General features: G+C 34.1%; 1 protein-coding gene across 2 annotated transcripts in view; it reads left to right on the top strand.

Annotated features, from left to right (window-relative positions):
• Nucleotides 1–24,788, top strand: part of PPP4R3B (protein phosphatase 4 regulatory subunit 3B) — a 67,385-nt gene extending 42,597 nt beyond the window's left edge. The window contains exons 10-16 of one of the 2 annotated variants that reach the window (XM_059943303.1): nucleotides 1,784–1,825; nucleotides 3,492–3,650; nucleotides 7,175–7,344; nucleotides 9,347–9,486; nucleotides 9,906–10,069; nucleotides 12,129–12,331; nucleotides 23,119–24,788. In XM_059943303.1, the coding sequence (XP_059799286.1) occupies nucleotides 1,784–1,825; nucleotides 3,492–3,650; nucleotides 7,175–7,344; nucleotides 9,347–9,486; nucleotides 9,906–10,069; nucleotides 12,129–12,331; nucleotides 23,119–23,214 (974 nt within the window). In that variant the 3' untranslated portion in view covers nucleotides 23,215–24,788. Of the gene's footprint in view, nucleotides 1–1,783; nucleotides 1,826–3,491; nucleotides 3,651–7,174; nucleotides 7,345–9,346; nucleotides 9,487–9,884; nucleotides 10,070–12,128; nucleotides 12,332–23,118 lie in introns of both variants that reach the window. The other variant, XM_059943302.1, reaches the window with a different exon arrangement.
• The last annotated feature ends 418 nt before the right edge of the window (nucleotides 24,789–25,206 follow it).

The following is a 25,206-nucleotide window of genomic DNA, read 5'->3' on the forward strand; positions in this document are numbered from 1 at the left end:
TTGGCAATACAGTAAAAACTCTCTAATTTCAAAACATAAGGATCAGGTTATTAGGTTAATCAAAAAAGTTGGTTAAAGCAGAGAATAATTTTAAAAAATAAACTATTTATAAACATTAACTTTAAATGCTGCTCATTTACTGATAGTTTGTATAGGGTCAAGGCTTTTTTTTTTTTTTTTTGTATGTGTTTTTTTTTATTGTATTTCCATATTGCATTCTTACATAAATTGCACCCATAATTCATCAGCTACAGTTCCTGGTCTCAGTTTATTATAGTGGAGAGAAAACCTAAACATATTTTTGAAGCGGTCTGAGTGTAGAATTCTACTATGGTTTTAAGTACTTTCCTTTAAGTACTTAAGTATTCATAGTTTTGTATGACTAAGTTGGTATCATTTTTTTAATTGAGTTCTGCTGTATTCAACTTAGCTTTAGATATTACAGTTCTGTGACATTTCATCAGTCTGCAGTATTTAAATTATGTAATCATATTACCAAATACAACTAGTGTAAACAAAGGACTGACTTTGATAAGCATACAACTCAGCTTGGTGAAATGAGATATGTGGGGGTGGGGGGGACATATTCTCAGAACATGTTGGCTAATCTATTAAGTCAATTAAGAGGAAGTCAGTTAAGAGAATGTTTACTAAACTAATAAAATAGTACACCCTACATAATACTATCAATTCCATTTCTGAGTTTATATCCTAGGGGACATTTATGCATATACATGACAGATACAAGGATGTTGTTGCATTGTTCATTGTAGGAAATGAAGAAGACGTAGTATATTCGTATAATGGAATACTATTTAGCAGTTAAAATAATTGAATTTTGATCTGTCGACTGATTAGTTCTCAAAAATATGAATTGGGTAAAAAAAAGCATGTCACAGAATGTTTTACAGAAAGGTTCCATTTATGTAAATTAAAACAAATGCATTTTTAACTTTCATTTTAAAATAAAACATTTCCAGCATACAGAAATATTTAGATGATAGCATCACAGATACATACTTTCTGTTGGCTCTATCAAAACTAACTTGTCATATTTTTTTCAGTTTTTTTAAAAAGAAAATAAATTACAGATAGTTTCTTATGCATTCTCATTCTACCCCACCCCCATCCCTCAAGAAATGCTGAATTTGGAGTTTATCACCCCTGTTTGTTTATATTATTGTGACATGTATAATGTGGTATTATTTTTCACAGTTTCAAACTTGATATGAATTGACTTACATTGTACACATTATTCTGCATTTTTTTCCTTTTTACCCAATGCTTTTTTTGAGATCTATCCATATTGATACCTAGAGTTTATTTTTAACTCTTGCATGGTATTCTTTTGTATGAGTATGTTGTAATTTAGCCATCCTGCTTCTAATGTATATGTAAGTTGTTTCTAGCTTTTTCCTGTTACAAACAATGCTCTGATGTACATTCTTGTGTTTCCTAACATAAATGTGCTCTAAGATGTGAGCCTAGGAATCGAAACTTAATTATAATGTTCTAATTATTTTTTTAAAAATTCAAAGCATAAGTGACTAATTGTTAAAATCTATGTTATTTTATTAGAATACTTATGATACTGTCTTTTAATAATTCTTCATCTGCACCCAGTTCTCTAAAAGATTTCAGATTGACTGAAGCTACTAATTCTTAATAGTTATTATGCAGGTAAAATGAGGTTATGATCAGAGATATGCTTTGTATGTTGTAAAGTGCTAGGGAAGTGTGAGATATTATTACTGAAGTCGCTGATTTTAATTTTTTTTATTAGATAATATAGTTGGATCTAACAAAAACAGCACAATTTGTCCCGGTAAGTGTACATTCATACTTTATGAACTAATACAAACTGTAAGTTTTTTTCTATTCAGAATATAATGCACTTATACAAAGCTAGGAAAGACATATTTTCATCCAAAAAATCCAAAACTAGATTTTTTTTAAAGAAAAAAATTCTACTTTCTCCAATATAAAAGATGAAAAACCCAGTTGAAATTTTGTTTTTGTTTTTCTCTGTAAATTTAGAGCTTGTTTTCTGACATTTTTTTTAAGGAGATGTCTGAAAGTTGAGGATTAGTTCATTCTTATTTTGTAAATTTAGTAAACTAAGGCCAATCAGTTAGGAACTAGTCTTCATTAATAGTCTTATGCGTAGGTATCGTTCATGAATCTGAGTATAAACATGGTTGCTTCTACTTGGAACATACGTATCAGATATTGGCCTGTTAGTATGGAAAATAATGCCGTGTTTACCTGGCCTCCTGTCTTGTCTACCAGGCCCTTCAAAGCTCTAGGAAAGCCAGTTTCAAATTAGGAAGCAGTTCAGAGATTTGATTATTAGAGATATGATGAGTAATTTCATGTCCTAATTTGGGAAAGTGAAAACAAGACATTTAATTAACACTACAGATTACTGTTACAAGATCTTTTGTAAACAAAATTTAGGAATTGAGAAATTTAGAGAATTTATTTTAATGGTGAGGAACTAGTTCAGATACTGGCTGTGGTGATGGCTGTTGTACAAATTGGTCTGAAACAAGTAGAACTCTTTACTTACATTTAAAGTAGAAAAGGTCTTTGAAATACCAGAATTGTATTTTGTATACTTGATGGTCATTCTGTTATTAAAAAGATTGCTGATTTGTTCCTGATAGCATCATGTGATGCGCCACAAAATATTTATTTGTGTAGTCTTCTTGAAAAATAAAATAGTTGGACTTGATGACATCAGTTATTTTTTCTTTTCTCTAAGGCTGTGATTCCGTAATTTCTTCACAGCTTAATATTTTCTTGCCTAAAATATTTACAGTAGGTATGGGTAATTACCTATACATTCAATTTTGATGTTCAAGAAGCAATTTTAAATCACTCCATGAATGTGTAAACCAAAGCCTCTTGAGGAAGAAAGAGCTGGTATATTTCAGTAGGCCTCTCATGGATATCATGATTTGATGTTAAAAAGATTACTGTTTTAAAATCATGATGTAATATTTTTCACTTGATATTCAAACAGCCAAAAAAGTCCTTTCCTTAAAGATGTCTTTAAAGAAAGCATATTAATTTTTCTTGGGAAATTTGTGTTACACCACTTTAGGCAAAAAGTTTAAGGTATTTCCTCTTTTACTGTGCAGTGGACCCTTTTATAGATCCATTAATATTAATGACAGCACATATTAAGGAAACATTACCAAGAAAATCTCAATGCAGTGAGGGCTTTATTATCATATTTGTACATTTTTATTTAACATTATTAAATATTTTATATAAGAGCCTTAGAATATCTATTTAGTAGGTAAAACTGCTAATACTTCTGGAGAGTCTACCTAATGAAAAAATAAAAATCTGTAGCTTCTTTAATTGATACAAAAAGGAGAAGAAAATACAGTTTTACTTTTGCTCTAAAATATAGGATGTACACTTTATTCTCTTTGCTTAGATGTATTGCAATGTTTATTTTCATGTGATGACTTTCTTTGTAGATAATTATCAAACAGCACAGCTGCTTGCCTTAATTTTAGAGCTACTCACATTTTGTGTGGAACATCACACATATCACATAAAAAACTATATTATGAACAAGGACTTGCTAAGAAGAGTCTTGGTCTTGATGAATTCAAAGCACACTTTCCTGGCCTTGTGTAAGTAACAGTTTCAATGAACATTCTTACAAAATGTTTTATGGAACAGCATTTTTAATAGAAAAGCCTGAGTTACCCATGTGGAATTATTTTTTTCTAGCAAGTGCATGTGCTATTAAAGAGATGATTGTGAGAAATACTAATCTTTTGTTTTCTTTTATTTAAAGGACAAGAGGAATAGGTCATAGTGCTTCCCCCACCCACATATTGCTCACATTTAGATTCAGTTGTGACATAATACCATGTGCAATGACATTTCACTAATAGAACCACTCCTGCTGCCTTTTACATCTGCTTCATCAAACTGTCATTTAGTAGTGACTCTTTTTATATTTTTGAGATATGGGCCTTGAAATGTATTTGTATAACTCAGGTTATTTATTTGAACATGGAAAATAACTTATGGGTAGCCCTTCAGTAGACCACTTGGACCAATAAAAGTCAAACTTAAATGCGGATGTTTGCTTAAATGTTGATTTTCGGTGAACCCTAACTTTAGTTTCCTCTCATAGTTTCACCTGCTGATAGAGGTAAAGAAACCTTCTCCCTCGAAATAAAAAGAGCCCTGTGGGTTTTTTCTGAGCATGAACATCATAGTTAAAATGTAACATTTAATTTAATGTATAGAGAAAAGGTTAATCTCCCTACTACTGCCTTTATTTTTAAGGCCTTAAAATAGCCACTGTTAACTGCCTGCACTACTTCTTTTCCATTCCTTTTTCCATACCTGTGCAAATTTACATAAACATTCACACATGTGTAGGTTTTCATGTTTTATTTTTATAGAAACAGGATCATGCTGACACACGTCTCAGCCCCTTAATAATACGCTAGGTCATCGGATATGGTGTGAATTAATATTTTTCCTAAACATAACTGAGTAACATTTCATAGAGTGGCTCTTTCACAACTTATTCTACCATTCTCCACTGCATGGATTACAGGATTGTTTTGGTATTTTGTCATTCCAAATAGCACTGTAATAAATAGCCTGGTATTGGGTTGGCCAAAAATTTAGTTCGGGTTTTTCCATAAAACCCGAACGAACTTTTTGGCCAACCCAATACATAAATCTTTCTTTACTGGTTTATTTCCATAGGATAGATTCCCTATATTGGGATTGCCAGAGCAAAATGTTTATATATTTTAATATATCCTTTTTCAATTTTAATTTACTTTCCAGATTACTTTCCCAAAAGATTGAAGCACTTGACATGAAGAATGCACTCAATGAATAGCGCTCATTGTTACTGTTTTTTAAAATGTTATCCAGCTGATGATGGAAAATGTATTCTGTTTGTGTTTTAATTTACATTTTCCTTGATAACATCTTTTTACATTTTAGTGCTTTTGCATTTTATCTGTTGTGAATTGCCTTTTATCTTTTTCTTAGAGCTCTTGTAAGAGATATTAGCAGTTTATCACATTTTGGGGAAAAAAATGTCCCAGTTTCATTTGTCTTTTGTCTTTACGTTTATTTATGGCATTGTTTTGTATATAATTGCTATAAGAGTCTTTATGATAACAAATATGTCTTATTTTTCTTTTATGGCTTTCGGTTTTTTTGTCTTGCTTATTAGGAAAGTCTCCTATGTCCTAAGTTTATACAAATATTTTCCTCAATTATCTTCTAATATTTTTATTATTTTGTACATTTATATTTGTAATGCATCTGAAATTTGTTTTTGCATATGCTTTGAAGTGAGAGTCTAGCTTTCTTTTCTTCTGGATGTATAGCCAATTGTACTAACACCTTATTAAATAAACTATATTTTCCTTACTGAATTAAAATATCACTTTTGGTATTCAGTAAGTTACCATATATACTTGTGTCTTATTTCTGAACTATCTATCCTTTTATTTCACTACATAAAATGAATGGGAAAGTTTATTCTTACGCCATTATAGTATCTCTGTTGTAAAGTTTAATATCTGCTAAGTACCTCCTCAGGTTTCTTTTCATAATTTTCTTGGTTCTTGGACATTTGTTCTTCCACAGTAACTTAAATATAACTTTATCCAGTTCATCCTGATTGGATTTACACTAAATTTTTATATTAACTTTGGAACAGTTGATGTTCTCATACTAGGCTTTCCTATATGGCTTTCTATAAATAGTCCTTTCTGAAATGACTGCAGAATTGTCACATTTAAATGGATATAACTGAACAGATCTCCAGTATTTAAATGTTTATATTGCTTCAAGATTTCCATTATTATAAACAATGCTGTTTTAACTATAGCTTTGTGTGCATGTTACTTCATTCACCGGCAGTGTATGAAAGTGCCTGTTTGCTCAGGTCTTTGGCAATACTTCAGTCTTTTTAAGAAAACTGTTTCTTATCCTGCCATGAAAAGAGGTGATGTTTTAAGTCTAGCAGTTCTGTCCACACCTGTTTAGTCTTACAGTTATCATACGTTTATACCTTATGTGGCCTATTTCTGTTTTATTTTCAGATAATATTTAGAACCTCTTTGGACCGACACAACTTCTTTTAATAACTTAGATCTGTGAACAGAGGGTTAAAATGAGAGAGTGACTTACAAAATCAGAAACCTTGTGTTTTAAAAGATGTGGCTAGTGGTATCTGTAGAATAAATTAAACTACTTAGGAGAGAGGTTACAAGTTAAAAGATCAAACATAAAAAAATAAGGGATTGAAATTACAGTATTTTGTGTTCCATAAAGGTTTTAGCAATAATATTGCTAAATTTGTTTAGCTTTATTTAGCTAGGGAAAAGACTAGTTAAAGGGAAATTTTCTTTTCAATATTCTAAAATGTAAAAAGCCAAATTATACTGCTTATTTGTTACTCTATCATTCTTTCACAGATACAGTCTGATCTGCCACAGTACATGTTTACCAAAGGTTAAACAGCTCATAAGCAATTGGTAAACAAGGGAGTGATGTTATTATAATCCGGAGGTAGTGTTGGTTCACAGATGATTTTCCCAAGGCAAAGAGAACTGGAATAGCTTTCATCAGAAAAGTAAAAAAACCTTTGGCTCTCCTGTATACTGGTAGCAGGAGCCCCTTTGGCTGTGTTTTCAGAAAGCTAAAAAGAAGCACCTACCTCCAAAGCTCCCCCAACTCCCCTCTTTGCCCTGTCCTCCAGAGAGGTAAGGCAGTCTCGGCTCTTGGCAGGTTGCACCATGCCTGTCCCCTTCTCAGTGACAGCCCCTACGGATTCCGATCTGCCTTCACTGCGTTGTCTCCACGTCCACCAGCACTGCTCTAAGTAGTGCCGGCATTTGTGTTGTATGGTTTTTGTGTATTTTTTAATCTCTCTGCCTTGTAGCTGTCTGTCTACCAATTATTGGGGCTTTCGTTAGCTCTCTACGTAAGTTGTACAAATTTTGAGTTGGTTTTTCCCTAATTCTGTTTTTCGCAAAATCCAGTTGTTCTTAGTGCAGTTTTGCTTTTTACTTTAGAAGAACATATACATTGCTTTATGTAAAAGTACCTGTATAATAATTAATACTAGTAAGATTAGCAACTTACTCCCTGTATTATTTTTAATTAGGTGCTCTTCGTTTTATGAGGCGGATAATTGGCCTTAAAGATGAATTTTATAATCGTTACATCACCAAGGGAAATCTTTTTGAGCCAGTTATAAATGCTCTTCTGGATAATGGAACTCGGTACAATCTATTGAATTCAGCTGTTATTGAGTTATTTGAATTTATAAGAGTGGTAAGTTTATATTAAAAGATTCATAGTAAATTAAAATAATTATATGTTTAGTGATGTGAATATTTTAAATTGTGAAATTCAGCATAGTATTTTAAACTGCGTTTATGCTATATTCTCAGTTCCATTTTTTTGCCATATGTTTCAGGATATTTAGCATATGTGGACATTTCACTCAAGCATGCCATTCATATGATCTCTGTGATCTCTTGTAAGGGTAGTGATAAAAATGAATAGAAAGATTGAAAAATAATTCCCTTGGTAGACATTGATACAAAATGCATAAAACGTAGGATATTATCATGGAATTTTAAGTTGAAGAAACTGAGAAGTTAGGTGAATTACTCCAACTGCCTTATTTTATAGATGAGGGCTTGAGACACCCAAAGTGATTAGCTGACCTATGCAGGTGCATTCATTTGGTTAGGAGAACAGGCAGGGCTTGAAGATATGGTGCAGCTCAGTCTTGAGTCTCAGTCAGGCAACAAAAGATTTGTCATAAAAAGATCTGGAGAGAGCTCTGTGTGAATAACAGGGATAAGATGAATAACTGAAGAACCGGTAAGATAAATTTACCCTGTCCCACACACTGAAATGATTCCACTGGAGGAAATGGCCACATGGTTAGAAAGAACTTGAAAAAAGAAAGTCAAAGCTAGAAATTCATTCTCTAGTTTTGTTTCTTACAAATCAGATTTGTACTGATGACACACTATTCTCACGTAAAGATTATTTGGCTGACTAGATTGTTTTTCTTAGAGTAGTCGCTTGCCAAGAGTATGGTTTGCAAAAAGGATGAAGAAGATAGAAGTACTATCTTTAGTCTTGGAAAAAAGGGAACATGGTTGACTAGCTCACCAAGAATCTGAACCCAGGTTCACAGTGTACTGTTCTATGAATTAGAGATTAACTTTTATATATTTTTTTCCTTTAAAATTTTTGTTGAGATATGGATAAAATGAATTGTAATGTTCACAGCCCCATCCCTATTCCTATGATTGAATTTGTTTTTCTGAAAATAATTTTGAGTGGTTGATAAACGTACATTGAATCCCAAAACTTACCTTTTTTTGTTTCAATGTGTAACACAACTATTTTACCTAGGTTTCTAATTTTTCTCCTTTGCATATTTTTTTGATTCAGAGGTTCAGGGGAACTAGTTTAAAGACATAACAGTCCTTAATACAACCAGGTTATGGTGTATCTTTTAAGGAAGTGGCATGTATATATCCTACCTGTATTAGTCCTGAATCACAACTTATTTATTTCTAATGATGAGCCTGCTTTGCACCCATTAATTTGCAGTGATCACTTAAAATGGTTCATTCAGAATTTAAAATTTATTACTGTCAGTTTATTTCACAAAAATTACACCACTAGAGAACTGTGGAAATATACAAGAGGAATTCAAGTTGTTTTACCAGATATGTATATGTGATATAGTCAAAGGAATCTGTTTATTTTTTAAGTAAGGCTTATCTTGTTTTGATAGTTAAACAAGGTGTCATCAAGTAATATCTTTCATTGTTTGTTGAAAATATAATTTCAACATCTGCTTTCTAACTAGGTGTGCACTCTTGATCAGGCCATCCAGTCTCTCTCATAGCCTCAATTTTCCCTTTCTGTAAAATAGGGATAATAAAACCTATTTTATAGAATTGTTATGAGGATCAAGTGAAATTGTACGTGATAAGTGCTTTTTAAATTGTAAGGTGCTATTATGTAAATGCAAAAAATAAACAGACAACATAAACTAAATACATTTACCTCTCAAATGTTCTTTATAGTCCCCCTAAGAGGGCTTCAGTGAATTGCTTCTCCTTTTTTCCAAGTGTTCTGTGGAGTCCTGGCTCATGTATAAAGAAACTAGGATGTTTATTTTTGGAAGATGATTTTGAAAAACCTTTTTTTTGATCAGCTTTGGAACTATAAAAAAAATTTTTTTAAGTTTTTCTTCTAACAAGCATTGTATTATATTTGAAATATAAATTTTGTGCTTATACAGGAAGATATCAAGTCTCTTACTACACATATAGTTGAAAACTTTTATAAAGCACTTGAATCGATTGAATATGTTCAGACATTCAAAGGATTGAAGACTAAATATGAGCAAGAAAAAGACAGACAAAATCAGAAACTGAACAGGTATTGTTTAAGTATATTGCATTTATAGCCTATAAAATTATGTTCAAAATCATGTGTAGTTTGATCTTACATATGAAATTTACCCAGGAATTTTCTTTCCATCATTAGATAGTACAGGGTTGTGTAGGAGGGTCGTATATTCTCCCTACACTGAATCTTTTATATGAAAAATTACTGCTCCATATCATAACTCAAGATAAATTTTTAGGTTGGTGTACAAACATCCTTGGAGTGTTCTCTGGCTTCTGGTTACATCTTATATCACAACTGAGGTGATAATGATATAAGTTATACTCAGTTAAAATTATTTCAGCTCCTCTTGGCTATACATATTTATTCTCATAATCTGGTCAGGAATCTTAAATTATTACTTAATATTTGTGATATATTTCTTACAGTGTACCATCTATATTGCGTAGTAACAGATTTCGCAGAGATGCAAAGGCATTGGAAGAGGATGAAGAAATGTGGTTTAATGAAGATGAAGAGGAGGAAGGGAAAACAGTTGTGGCACCAGTGGAAAAATCTAAGGCAGAAGATGATTTTCCAGATAGTTACGAAAAATTCATGGAGACTAAAAAGGGTATTAAAATTTTGAATTTTTGATTAGTTCATTCTCTTATTTAGTATAGAAATTATTCAGTTGTTTGTGAAGTTGTGATCATAGTTTATAAAGCATGAAAGACATGAATTTTATGCTAAATCACAACCTTTTAAAATTATCACTTTTTTCAAATCTGATTTTTCAAAACATTTTGTGTTTAAAATGTTTTTCTTGAAACTTGCCATTTTGTGATTCTCTTCATTTGCTGTTTATAAATTGCATTGTGTATACTTTGCCTTCTGTGAACAGTTGTGCTTTTATTTCTATACTGAAATCTTCAATAATGATAGAGATCATATAGATCCTATATGATCCTATAGACCATATAGAAAATTTCTAGAGCACTCTGTCATTTACAGCTGGAGAAACTAAGCTTAAAGAAAGAAGTACTTTACTCTTTGAAATTTTTAAATTGTTATAAAAGTTTCATAAAGATAAAATGTCAAGGGACTTCCCTGGTGGTCCACTGGGTAAGACTCTGTGCTTCCAGTGAAGGGGGCCCAGGTTCGATCCATGGTCAGGGAACTAGATCTCGCATGCATGCCACAACTAAGTAAGTCTGCATGCTGCAACTAAAAAAAGATCCTGCATGCTGCACCTGAAGATCCCGACCTGGAGCAGCCAAAAAAAATAAATGTTCAAAAAAAAAAACAAAGATAAAATGTCAAGAGCGGAAAAGTAACAGTAAAATTTCCTGTCTTTCAAATATGTTTAACTTGTTTATAAAACTAAGATCTTACTAGTGTTTTTCAGAAGAACCAATCACTTTAATTCTATCATTTAAATGTTTCAAAAAATTTATATCTTGAAAGGCAAAAGCATTTCCTAGACTTATATATAAGTTTGTGATTTTCTTTCCTTTTTTTTAATATATTTAATTATTTATTTATTTACTTTTGGCTGCGTTGGGTCTTCGTTGCTGCGCGTGGGCTCTCTCTAGATGTGGTGAGCGGGGGCTACTCTTTGCTGTGGTGTGTGGGCTTCTCACTGCGATGGCTTCTCTTGTTGTGGAGCAAGGGCTCTAGGTGCATGGGCTTCAGTAGTTGTGGCATGTGGGCTCAGTAGTTGTGGTTCGCAGGCTCTAGAGCACAGGCTCAGTAGTTGTGGCACACGGGCTTAGTTGCTCCGCGGCATGTGGGATCTTCCCGGACCAGGGCTCGAACCCGTGTCCCCTGCATTGGCAGGTGGATTCTTAACCACTGTGCCACCAGGGAGGTCCCTAGTTTGTGATTTTCAGTGTGTGATTTTCTAAAGGCATTTCTCATTAGTTAGTGTTACATTAACTTATTACATTTTCCTTGAAACTGTTGCTACCAGCCTCACTCATTTTCCACTCATTACTGCCATAAGTTCTATTTATTTCAGCCTGGGGATCACAATAGCCTATTAAAATGTCCTAAGGAATAGGTACCTTTTGGTAGCCAAATTCTTCTACCTTTACTCATTACAGGCACTGCCCTGAGTACTGTCAAAAGAAGCAGTGAGGCCATAGTTGAAGTAGCATCCAGTTAAGAAACATAATCAAAAATAGTGGCAGCCAGATGTTAAAGGATAGTAGATACCTTTGTCATAAAGGAAACAGATAAAGGAACCTGGAATATTCAGGAAATAAATGACTGATAAACATGATCCTAATCATTTTCTTTAGGCATTTGGAATATTATTGACTTGTGGGAGAGATTATTAGGTTTTCACAATGAGTATGGAAGTGTAGAGTCAGTGAGTGGAAGCTGCAGAGAGACAATGAAAGGAAGAGTCAGACAGCTAGAGTCCTTGGAAGAGTCCTAGATATAGCAGTGTAGAATTCTAGCATACGGTGGCTGATCTGTTATATGATTCTGAAGTTTCTTTCTAATCCTGAGATTTCTAAGACTTCAGCTAATAAAGACTTATCATTGTACACATCATGCTCTACCCTCTTAGCTCTTACAAAAAAACAAAGGCACTGTTTTATAAGTTTTTAAATTATTGTTCTTTTCAGATGCTTTGACTTAGCAATATTTACTGATAAAGATTCAAATTTTTACATTTGCTTTAGCAAAGGAAAGTGAAGACAAGGAAAACCTTCCCAAAAGGACATCTTCTGGTGGCTTCAAATTTACTTTCTCCCACTCCACCAGTGCTGCTAATGGAACAAACAGTACAAACAGTAAATCTGTAGTGGCTCAGACACCACCAGCAAGTTCTAATGGATCCTCTTCCAAAACTACAAACCTGGCTACATCAGTAACAGCCACCAAGGTATGTGAAACTGCTCTACACACAAACTTCGCTTTTTTCATCTGTAGAATTATTTCATGTTTCCTGAAGAAAATTTGGATAATAAAAATAATCTCAAAGAAGAAAAAAAGTTGCACACATTATCATCAGAGAACGTGACTGCTCACATTTGATTGATTTTTCTTTAGGTATATGGGTTTATCTGACACATAATTACAGTCTCTGTATAAGCACAGTTTTGTATCCTGCTTTCATTCATTATGAGAATTTTTCTCTGTTATTAAAACATTGTTGAGGACTGTAGAATTTCATTTGATTTAGCTGTATCATAGTATTTGTAAGCATCCCCTCCCCCCACCAATATTTTGGAGCACATAAGTTGATTCTGATATTCCACTGACTACTGGCATTGTTGCATTTTAAGTTATTTTCTTGGATAGATGAGTAGAACAATGTTCTCACCCATATTGTCAAATTCCTCTCCAGAAGGGCTATACGAGTTAATGTTACCGTAAGCATTGTACGAGTATGCTTGGTTCACTGCAGCTTTGGCACTGTTATTATAATGATTTTTAATCTTTACCAGTTAGGTAGAGGAGACAGTATATATCTTGTTCCCAGTTGTGTCATTTGTTACTAGTAAGGTTGAATATTAGCCTTTTGACTTTGCTCTTCTGTTAATTGTTCATAGTCTTGCCTTTTTAAAAATTGGTTTATGTCTTTTTAATATGAGTGAGTCTTTGGTTAAGAATATTAACCTTTTTGTCATTCACATAGCAAATGTATTTCCCATTGGTTACTTTTTTTATGTAAACAAGTTTACATTTTATATAAAACTTTTTTCTTTCATTTACATTATTATTATATGTAATATGTCCTTTTCCCCAAAAAGGAGTGGCTTAAAATAAAAAGGCATAAATAAAGGACAACTGTTAGTATAAGGATAGAAGGCCAAGAGAAGGCCATAGTAGAAAACCTAAGTGAAGTGATGCTTCTTGTTTTGAACACAGAATATAAGTCTGAGTTTATTTATTTTACAAAAATGTAGAATCTTTCTTCAGTATTGTAGCAAGGTGGGCTCTTGACTAAAGATCACAGAAGTAGCATTTTCAATAGGATTCTCCTGTTTGTGAAACACAGTTTATGTTATTGAACAAGAATTTTTAAATTTTCATTTTTTGATAAGACAAATTTAGTGTAATATTATGACACTATATTAAGAATATTTGCTGTGGAGTTATATTGCTTGGGTTCAAATCTTGGCTGTGCCTCTTTCTATGTGTTTGACCTTGAGTAAATTATTTAATCTCTCTGGGCCTTAGTTTTCTCATTTTAAACAGGGATAAGACAGCACCTCCTTTATAGGTTTGTTGTGAAGGTTTAATTATTTAATAAATGTACAGAGCTTAGAACACTATTTGGCACATTCTCAATATATACTAGCTTTTCTTTTTTTTTTTTTTTTTTAATCAATGTAATATATGCACTTACATTTAAAAGAAAAATAGCATTAAAAATATTGAAAAAAAAAGTCCTCTTTTCTTCTCCGCAGCGAAAGCTTGGAACTCTTCTAGCTCTTTCTTCTATTTCTAAATAATATGCTAATACTGCCATATTGTTTTACCACTCCGTACCATATCCTCACCCTTATTACTCTCTGTATCACAATTTTTGGTTAAGACAATATTTGATAATATTATAGCTATAATAACATAAATATTCTTTATTCATTAATTTTTTTCCTGCTTTTTTCTTTTTTTTTTCCCTGCTTTTTTTCTATACTGTGTTTTTCTTTATAACTTTTCTCTTTTTATAGAGTAAATAACCTCTCAGGTTAGTTTCCACATAGTCTCCCCCTTGGAGACATCTCTCTTGCAGTCTCCCATCTTGTCCCAGCCTAGATTGGTTCCTCTCCAGACTTGTTGCTCAGCTGATGTCTTAAGGCTGCCTCTGCCATCACCCTAATACTTCCTTTTGCCTTTCTTCTTTTTTTATGTTGATTGTTCCCTGGATCTCAGGTCTCTGTTCTCTTTCTTGATTTTCCATCTCATTTTGTTGGAGCATACCCTCTCTGTTTCCTGAGAAAAGAATTCCATGAGAGATAAAGTTTGAGACCTTGCATGTATGAAGATGTCTTTATTGTATCCTCATACTTGATTGACAATTTAACTGAATGTAGAGCCAAATTAGAAGTAATTTTCTTTCAAAAATTTGAAGTTATTGCTGCCAAGAAATCCAGAGACATTCTTATTCCTGATTGTGTGTGTGTGATTTTCTTTGATTCTTCTTGGAAGCATTTGGGGTTTTATCCCTGTATTCTGAAATTTCAGGATGACATACTTGGGGCATTCTCAGCTAAACAGCCATGACCTTTAGTTTTGGGACATTTTATGCTCTTTCACTATAGCTTATTGTTTGGATATTGGGCCTTATAATTTTCATAATTTTTCTCTCCTATTACTCATTTTTTTGTTCTATTTTCTGGGTTATTTCCCTGAGTTTTTAATTTACTGTCCTTCCAGATAATTTTTTATTTATGAACAAGCAAAATCAAGTGCGAACACAAACACATATTTCACCTTTTTTGACACTAACAGCAGATTGCCGAATACATTTGTTCTACATCTTTTGGGGAACAGATAGAAAAATAGCGATTGTTCTTGGAAAACAAATTAATTGCTCAGTCACTCAAGACTATCACAAAAGTTTGATATTAAGGAAGATAGGAGCTCACAGAGTAAAGTACTAGTTATATTGGCTCTCAACCTTTTTCAACAAACTGACCACATTTCTAAGTGAAGGCAAGTTCTTTATCACCAATGGCCCTTTAGCCATTTTCACCATCATTGCTTTTCAGGTGTCCAGCAAAGTGATTCAGAGCTAGATAGATTAGATAGATTAGATAAGATAGATAGATTCTTTTTTTAGATCCTTTTCCATTATAGGTTATTACAAGATGTTGAATATAGTTCCCTGTGCTATATAGTAGGTCCTTGTTGGTTATCTGTTTTATATATAGTATTGTGTATTTGTTAATCCCAAACTCCTAATTTATCCGTTCCCCCCCCCCACCTCTTTTCCCTTTGGTAACCATAAGTTTCTTTTCTATGTCTGTTAGTCTATTTCTGTTTTATAAATAAGTTCATTTGTATCATTTTTGTTGTAGATTCCACTTACAAGCAATATCATGATGTTTGTTTTTCTCTTTCTGACTTACTTCACTTAGTATGATAATCTCTAGGTCCATCCATGTTGCCTCCGATGGCATTATTTCATTCTTTTTTATGGCCGAGTATTACTCCATTGTGTATATTTATCACGTGTTCTTTATCCAGTCATCTGTCGACGGACAGTTAGGTTGCTTCCATGTCCTGGCTACTGTAAATAGTGCTGCAGTGAACATTGTGGTACATGACTCTTTTTGAATTATGGTTTTCTCAGGGTATATGCCCAGTAGTGGAATTGCTGGGTCATATGGTAGTTCTATTTTTAGTTTTTTAGGGAACCTCCATACTGTTCTCCATAGTGGCTGCACCAATTTACATTCCCACCAACACTGTAGGATGGTTCCTTTTTCTCCACATTCTCTCCAGCATTTATTATAATGTAGACTTTCTGATGATGGCCATTCTGACCAGTGTCAGATGTTACCTCATTGTAGTTTTGATTTGCATTTCTATAATAATTAGTGATGTTGAGCATCTTTTCATGTGCCTGTTGGCCATCTGTATGTCTTCTTTGGAGAAGTGTCTGTTTAGATCCTCTGCCCATTTTTTAATTGGGTTTGTTTCTTTGATGTTGAGTTGTTTGAACTGTTTATATATTTTGGATATTAACCCCTTATTGGTCCTATCATTTGCAAATCTTTTTCCCATTCAGTAAGTTGTCTTTTCGTTTTTGCTTTGCAAAAGTTTTTAAGTTTAATTAGGTCCCATTTTTTTATTTTTGCCTTTATTTCCTTTGCTTTAGGAGACTGATCCAAAAAAATATTGCTACAATTTATGTCAAAGATTGTTCTGCCTATGTTTTCCTTTAGGAGTTTTATAGTATCTGGTTTACATTTAGATCTTTAATCCATTTCAAGTTTATTTTTGTATATGGTGTTAGAGAATGTTCTAATTTCATTCTTTTACATGTAGCTGTCCAGTTTTCCCAGCACCACTTGTTGAAGAGACTGTCTTTCCATTGTATATTCTTGCCTCCTTTGTCGTAGATTAATTGACCATAAGTGCATGGGTTTATTTCTGGGCTTTGTATCTTGTTCCATTCATCTATATGTCTGTTTTTTGTGCCAGTACCATACTGTTTTGATGACTTAGCTTTGTAGTACAGTCTAAAGTCAAGGAGCCTGATTCCTCCATCCCCGTTCTTCTTCCTCAGTATTGCTTTGACTATTTGGGGTCTTTTGTGTTTCCATACAAATTTTTAAATTTTTTGTTCTAGTTCTGTGAAAAATGCTGTTGGTAATTTGATAGGGAATGCACTGAATTTATAGTTTGCCTTGGGTGGTATGGTCATTTTAACAACATTGATTCTTTCATTCTTTTATGGAAAGAACACAGTGTATCTTTCCATCGGTTTGTGTCGTCTTCAGTTTCTTTCATCAGCGTCTTATAATTTTCGTCACCATCATTGTTGATTGCTACAGTCGAATTGATTGGTTCTTAAAATTAAATAGATCAGGTGATAATTTGTCTGTTTTCCTTTGGGAGGCATCCTAAAGCTCTAATATATTTTTTAAAAATCACATTCTTTGAAAATTTTATAGTTTTCAAGCCCAGCAAAACAGTAGCTACTAATGAAATTTATTATTTTTGGCTGCATTGGGTCTTTGTTGCTGCATGTGGTCTTTCTCTAGTTGTGGCGAGTGGGGGCTACTCTTCATTGCAGTGCACGGGCTTCTCATTGCAGTGGCTTCTCTTGTTGCAGAGCATGGGCGCTATCTACGTGCATGGGCTTCAGTAGTTGCAGCACATGGGCTTCAGTAGTTGCAGCATGTAGGCTCAGTAGTTGCGGCACGAGGGCCCTAGAGCGCACGGGCTTCAGTAGTTGCAGCACATGGGCTCAGTAGTTGTGGCTCACGGGCTCTAGAGCGCAGGCTCAGTAGTTGTGGCACACAGGCTTAGTTGCTCTGCAGCATGTGGGATCTTCCTGGACCAGGGATCGAACCCGTGTCCCCTGCATTGGCAGGTGGATTCCTTAACCACTGCGCCACCAGGGAAGTCCCTACTAGTGCAATTAAAAGATATTTTTTTAAAATATGAATGTTGTAGAGACACAGACTATTACTTCAGCTGTAGAGCTGTAAAATATATGCACATTTTCCTTGAAGAAAAATACTTACAAAATCAGAATGAGAAGCCATTAGCGGGTGCTAAAACAAACACTTCTTTTGCTACAGATTCACAGAAAAAGAAAACACTGCATCTTGCTTTTTCACATGACAAGCTTATCTGGATGAGCGTTCCATATCAGGACATAAAAGAACTTCCTCCATAGAATTCCGAAGTATGGATGCATATGTGACCTTTTACATACAACATTTCACATACATGTGTATTTCTATAGAGAATGTGCATTTACAGTTTTGACAAGTGTTATCACATATAAATGCTCAGTAAAATAGGAATAAATGGATAATTTCTTAACATGATATATATGGCTGATACCAAAAGCTAGCTTTATCCTCAAGGAAGAAATATTAGAAGCATTCATACCAAAGTCAGGAACAAGACAGGATGCCACTATCACTGCTGTTATTTAACCATTGTTCTGGGGTATTGGCCAGTGCAATTAGGTGAGATAAAGAAATTAAAGCTATAAAAATTAGAAGATATAAAAGCTATCACTTTTGCTGGTGATTAAAACGAAATTTTACTCATGTTTATATAAAAATTACATGATATCAAAAATTAGAAGATACAAAAACTATCACCTTTACTGATGATTAAAAATTTTTAATCATGTTTAAGGAAGATCTATGTATTCTTTTTTTTTTTTTTTTAATTTATTTGGCTGTGGCACTCGGGATCTTTGTTGCGGCATGCAGGATCTTTTAGTTGCAGCATACAGAACCTTTAGTTGCGGCATGTAGGCTCTTAGTTGCAGCATGCAGGATCTGGTTCCCTGACCGAGGATCAAATCCAAGCCCCGTGCATTGGGAGCATGGAGTCTTAACTGCTGGACTGCCTGGGAAATCCCATCTATGTATTCTTTATTTCATTGAGTGAGTAGAGCAGGGGTCCCCAACCCCCAGGCCTGTTAGGAACCAGGCCGCATAGCTGAAGGTGAGTGGCAGGCGAGCAAGCAAAGCTTCATCTGCTGCTCCCCATCACTCACATTACAGCCTGAACCATCCCTCCCCCCCATCCAAACCATGGAAAAGTTGTCTTCCACAAAACCGGTCCCTAGTGCCAAAAAGGTTGGGGACCACTGGAGTCAAGGATAATTCTTGAATTCTGTCCCCTTAGATTTGTTAATATGATGAATTATGTTAAGTTCCCTAACTTAAAATTTGTCAGTTTTAGTTCATAAAGAGTCATTGTTTCTTCATAGGTTTTTGTTATTGTTATATCATTTGTTTTGATCCCTTCTTTCATATTAGAAATGTTTCTCAAGTGTCTGGTGATGCTTGGATTTTCTTTCATATTAAAAAGTAAGGTAGTTTGGGATTGACATGTGCACACTGCTGTATTTAAAATGGATAACCAACAAGAACCTACGGTATAGCACAGGGAACTCAGTTATACATATGTATATGTATAACTGAATCACTTTGCTATACACCTGTTAATCAACATTGTTAATCAACTATACTCCAATACAAAATAAAAATAAAAAGTTAAAAAAAAAAAGAAAGCCTTGAGGAGAAGTGCCTCAGTGAGGTGCTAATCTATTTATGCAGCAAAAATATAAAATAAATTCATCTGCTAGGCTCACAGCACCAAACAAACAAACAAACAAAAAAAAGTAAGGTAGACTTTTCAACAAGACTGCCAAGACAATTCACTGAGGTAAAGAATCATCTTTTCAACAAATGGTGTTAGGACAACTTGGATATCTGCATTCAAAAGAATGAAGTTGGACCCTGCCCCTCACCATGTTACAGAACTTAAAGTAGACAAAAGATTTAAATATAAGAATTAAAAGGATAAAACACTTAGAAAAAACTACAGGCGTAAATATTCATGTCCTCAAATTATGCAGTGTTTTTTTTTTTCTTTTTGTTTTTATTCACCCCACGGCTTGTGGGATCTTAGTTCCCCAGCCATGGATCGAACCTGTACCCCCTGCAGTGGAAGCACAGAGTCCTAACCACTGGACCACCAGGGAATTCCCCTAGGCAGTGATTTCTTAAGTATAACACAAAAAGCACAAGTGTTACAAAAGAAAAAAATAGATAAATCAGACTTCATCAAAATTAAGAACTTCTTTGCTTCAAAGGACACTATCATACAGTGAAAAGGCAGTCCACAGAATGGGAGAAAATATATCTGATAAGGGACTGGTATCCAGAATATATAAAGAACTCTTCAGCACAACACAGCAACCTGGTTTTAAAATGGGCATTTAAAAAGATATTTCTCCAAAGAAGATATACAAATGGGCCATATAAGCACATGACAAAATGGTCAGCATCATTAGTCAGGAAAATGCAAACTAGTCAGGAAAATGCAAATCAGAACCACAGTGAGATTCTACTTCACACCCACTAAAATAGCTATAATAAAACACATGGACAAAAACGTGTGTTGGTGAGAAATTGCAACTCTCATACATTGTTGATGGGAACGTATCAATAAAATGGTGCAAATGCATTAGAATACAGTCTGGCAGTTCCCCAAAAAGTTAAATTCCACTCCTAGGTATATACTCAAGAGAACTGAAAATATATGTCCACACTAAAACTTGTACATGAATATTAATAGCAGCATTATTCATAATAGCCCAAAAGTGGGAACAACCCAAACGTCCATCATCTGATGAGCAGATAAACAAAATGTGATATATCCATAACAATGAATATTATTTTGCCGTAAAAAGGAAAAGGAATGAAGTACTGACACATGCTACGACATAGATGAACCCGAAAACATTATGCTAAGTGAAATAAGCCAAACACAAAAGGCCACATACTGTATGCTTCCGTTTATAAGAACTGGTCCAAAATAAGCAAATCTTTAGAAACAAAGTAGATTTGTGATTGCCAGGAGCTGGGAAGGAGGGAGGAATGGGAAGTGACTAATGGGTAGGGGTTTGGGGGGGTGGTTGTTGACGAAAACACTCTGGAATTAGTGGTAATGGTCACACAACTTTGGGAATATACTAAAACCACTGAACTGTACACTGCACAGGGGTGAACTTTACGGTATGTGAATTATGTCTCAATTTTTAAAATAAGGCAGTTAAAAACAATGAGAAGGGCCTACTGGTGTGGACTTCATATAAAAGACTAGAGCAAATGCCCTGCTCTTTTTAGGGAGTGTTAATGGTTTGGGGTTTTTTTCCCTGTGGAGCCACCTAGCTCTTACAGGCATAGCTAGTCTGCTACACCTGGTGAGTATAAGCTCACCTGCTGGTGTTGAGAGCCTGGTTGGGAAAGAAAGCTTAGAATGGAGGTGGGCGTGTCTCTGCTCGGCATGCAGAATTTACTCTGTTTCACCCTGGCACCTTTCCCCTGCCCTTTACTGTGCCTGAAGTCCTGAAGTGCAGAGCCTTTCTGTCGCTTTTCCTTTATGGTTGTTGGTGGTAGAGGAGCCGGAATCTCCTAGTGGGGGTAGGCGTGTGGTAGGGGAACGAATTGTAGAATTGAGGACTCAGTTGTCTGTTTCACTGACTCGACTGTTAACTATCTTCCCTGCTTTCCCCAGTATTTTGGTACCCTTACTTCCTAGTGTTTTCTGCGGTTAAGACAAATCAGTTTGCGTCTCATTTCTATATCCCCCTGCAAACCCTTCTTTCTTGACTTCGTTCTCCATTAAAACTGAGTTATTTTGCCTCTGGTTTCTTTTTCCAGAAATGCCTTAACAGCTTTCATCTGCTGTTTTCTCCTTTCCTTTTTTGTCTTTGTTGATATATTGTCAGAAACAAAAAATTTTAAAGAGAATATAATGCCTGGGAAAGCAATCTAAACGTCCAACAAGGAATTTAACTTTGGTGGTGTATCCATACCATGGAATACTAGAGTTTAAAAGAATGAAATAGAACTTTGTGTACTAACATTGAAGGCTGATATTTGTTTAAAAACAATACATTTATAGTTTAAGTCTGGAACCTATCAAATTCTTCACAGTGTGCATCTGTGGATTTATAGTTCCTTTTACTTCCAATATTTCATGTTTTGTATTTTTATTCTTTGTATGGTAAACATGATTTTTTAAATATGAGTTTGTTTATGGTGTATATATGTATAGATAATAGAGATAAAATTGAAAATTAAATTGTGTAGCCGAGTGTCAGAGTATTTATTGATCTTATGCCAAAAATTATTTTAAATGTTAACCATTTGGAACTGAAATGTTTGTACATTATGATATATAGGATTAAAAGCAAAATTAAAACTTTCCTTAATTTGCTGTGTGAATATCAGACTGGTGCCTTTTTTTATGCTGTAATTATGTCTTTTACGTCCTTTCGTCCAACTTGTTTGGCTTAGAAACCAAATAACAAATAATAATGATAACAGTAATAGTAGCTAATAGCAATTACTGACTAGTAACTACATAACCAAGCACTGTGCCAAGTGCTTTACGTTTTGCTTTAAATTTAGCCACACTACTTCTTGCTTATCAAACTTAAAATTTGTGTGTTAAGCTGAGAAAGAAGCAGAAAGATTCTCACTTAACTATAAGTTTTATTTGGTTCACAGACTTTCTGATAACTGTTTCTAGCTGCTCAGAGCCCTTTGCTGATTAATATTAGTGTTTCAGTTATATTCTGGTAAAGTGTTAATGCCAGATGCCTGGATTCTTTAGGTATGAATCTACTTAGGTTTGAAATATGACTCATTTCAATTGTATTTGCTTATCCCCTAGAGGTCTTAAGGGTTTGAACTAGATGCAGTGTTTACAGTAGCTCTCTTAACCTGTAAGGTATGTGTACAGATTTCATGGAATTAATGCAGACCTGAGGACATATAATTGTCTGGGTAATGTCCAGAGCTTTAATAGGATTTGCAAAGGGGTCCATTACTTATAAAAGGCCAAACACCTGAAATATCTGATCCTTTTCTTCTGGGTAGAGAGAGAAAGCCCTAAATTTTTTAGTCATTAGTTTTTAGGAACCATTTCATGTGTTTATTATCGTCAGCCATTTAAAATTATTCTTCAAAAAGCAGAACAAAAAACAATGATGTGTACTTAGTGATGAAATATATACATGAGGAACAGAGACTAAAAGGTGACTTTTTGTCACTGGCTGGCTATCATCTCTAGTTTAAGGTTAGAGAAATGAACCAGTTCATCTCCAAGGTCCTTCTAGCTCCAAATGTCATGATTCTTTGTGAGTCCTACTGTTTGGAGATATTTTTCCACAGTGAAATTTTGCTGAGTTGAATTATGAGGTATCATTAAAAATCTCAAGAGCCAAATAAAAAAGTTGAGGGTAACTAAGAATACCACCAGTTGTACTTATTACTAATTGTTCATAATTTAAAGCAGTTCCTTTATCAAATTCAAATATATGTTTCAGATATATGTGGTTAGTTTAGAAAAATGATTTCTAATACCTTTAAAAGTGACAACATTTGTACTAATAAGCTTTTTTTTTTTAAGTTACATATGTTAAATTTTTTTTTTATTCTTCAATAGGGAAGTTTGGTTGGTTTAGTGGATTATCCAGATGATGAAGAGGAAGATGAAGAAGAAGAAACATCTCCCAGGAAAAGACCTCGTCTTGGCTCATAAAATATTTACTGGGGACCCTCAGCATGTGGTTGTACAAAAATGCTGCAACTGTTCAATGAGCTGAAAATCTGAATCAGAAAGCTTTCTCACTTGAACTTATAAATATACAAGGAATAGCAAAAGACACTCAGTATATCAGCTAGGAGAGTTTAGTTCTGTAAAAAAAACAGGCTTCCCAGGAACTTGATCGCTTGCTAGTAATTAAGGGGTTTGCCTTTCAAGCTGTCAAAAAAAAAAGTTAGTAACCAGAACCTGGGAGATAGCTTCTCAGCAAGGAAACTCTCAGGTTGTGGGACGGTTTAGGGGAGGGACAAAGTTGATAAAATAATATTAATGCAGGGTTGCTCCAGGAGGGTTTCTGATTTAGAAACAGTTAATAAAACTTCAGTTGCAAACCCAATAATAACATTACTTGTATAATGGTGCTGGCCATGTTGTTCTTTTAATCAGTTGCCTCTTTTTAAAAGAAATTTTTATGGAAAACAAGTTCAACTATCATAAATAATGAAGTTAAGCTGTTGGGACCATTTCTTTGAAGATACAACAGAAATTCAGCCTTACTGGTAGGTAGAGGGAAATACACCCTGTATTACAGCACATGTTGAGTTTTCTACACCAGGAACTTTCAGTGTGTATTTTGATGAAAACAAACAAGCTGGATTCAAAATGGACAGTTTTGTTAATATAACTTTAAAATCAGCACTTTTAGAGATAACAGATGCCAAGAATCAGTACAGTAGTATTCCAAAATGATTTTCTCTAGAAATGGGAGTGGATTGAACAGAATGTTTTCAACTGCCTACCAGTACAATCTTTTGTGGAAGATACTTTGAAGTCACTTTCTGCTTTGTTAATAAAGTTGTCTCTCTCCAGAGCTGCAAGCAAGTTTTAAAGTGTAATTTATAAAGACTAACATACAAAGAATAGTGCTGAATTAAGTGGCATTTAATATCTACAGGCCATTTTGATCCAAGAAGTTACTTCAGTGTCAGAGTATGCAGCACATGAAGCTTTTCCAAGAACTAACAAGGGTGTAATATGAAAGCTGCTTTTTTTTTTTTTTAAGAATAAAAGCACATTCCATGTACGTAAATGAATTTAAAATAATAAACTGAGGCAAACAGTTAAGAGGTTTTATTTTTAGAACAGCAAGTTAACTGTAAATATTTTAATGTTAGTTTGCTCATCTATGATCTGAGATGCTGAAGTGAGAAAAACATCCCCCAAACTACAATTTAATGCATTGGGAAGAAAAAAACCAAAAAACTAAAAATAGTAATTCCAGCTACAGTCTTCAGATCACCCTTGTAATGTGTTACGGGTCCATTTTTCCTGGAATAGCTTAAACTGAAGCAGTTTCCCCTGTTTTGGAGATTTTGTAGTTAATTTTAATTTTGGCTATTGTTTGGAAGATGGGCTGTCTGTGTAGATATGAAGTATAGTTTTTCCATAAAACAGATGTTTATTTTGTATTAAAAATACCACTGTACTTGTTTTACACCATTTGTATACATGTGGTGATATTAATGCTGACCTGTAAAATTCAGGAATTAAAATGTGACCCTGTAATTCTATGTTTGTTGCTTTTGTTTGGTTTGTTGTAAATATAAGTAAACTCCATTTTGAGATGTGTCCATTTTACAATATCTTTTTAAAGCCAGTAAGTTATCCATAGATATTTATTATAGATCACTGTGTCACACCAATCTGAATGAAAGAATTCTAAACAAACAAGGGTCAACTGCACATAGAAGGTGTGCCTTGGACACATAAAGTCCCAGCACCAAAGCATCACAGCATCGGGCTATTATCACCTCTTTGATTAAAGGTACATATATTGAAAAAGACCTTCCACCTCATAAAGGCAAGTGACTCAGGATTTAAACTAAGATCAGCAAAGTTACCATATGAATACATTTTCTTTCAAGCAAATTTTATCAAGCCCCTTCACTCTTCTTAGCTCTTCTTAGCTCTAGATTTCCTCTTGGAATC

This window comes from Balaenoptera ricei, chromosome 13 (assembly GCF_028023285.1).
Source record: "Balaenoptera ricei isolate mBalRic1 chromosome 13, mBalRic1.hap2, whole genome shotgun sequence".
Classification (NCBI taxonomy): domain Eukaryota; kingdom Metazoa; phylum Chordata; class Mammalia; order Artiodactyla; family Balaenopteridae; genus Balaenoptera; species Balaenoptera ricei.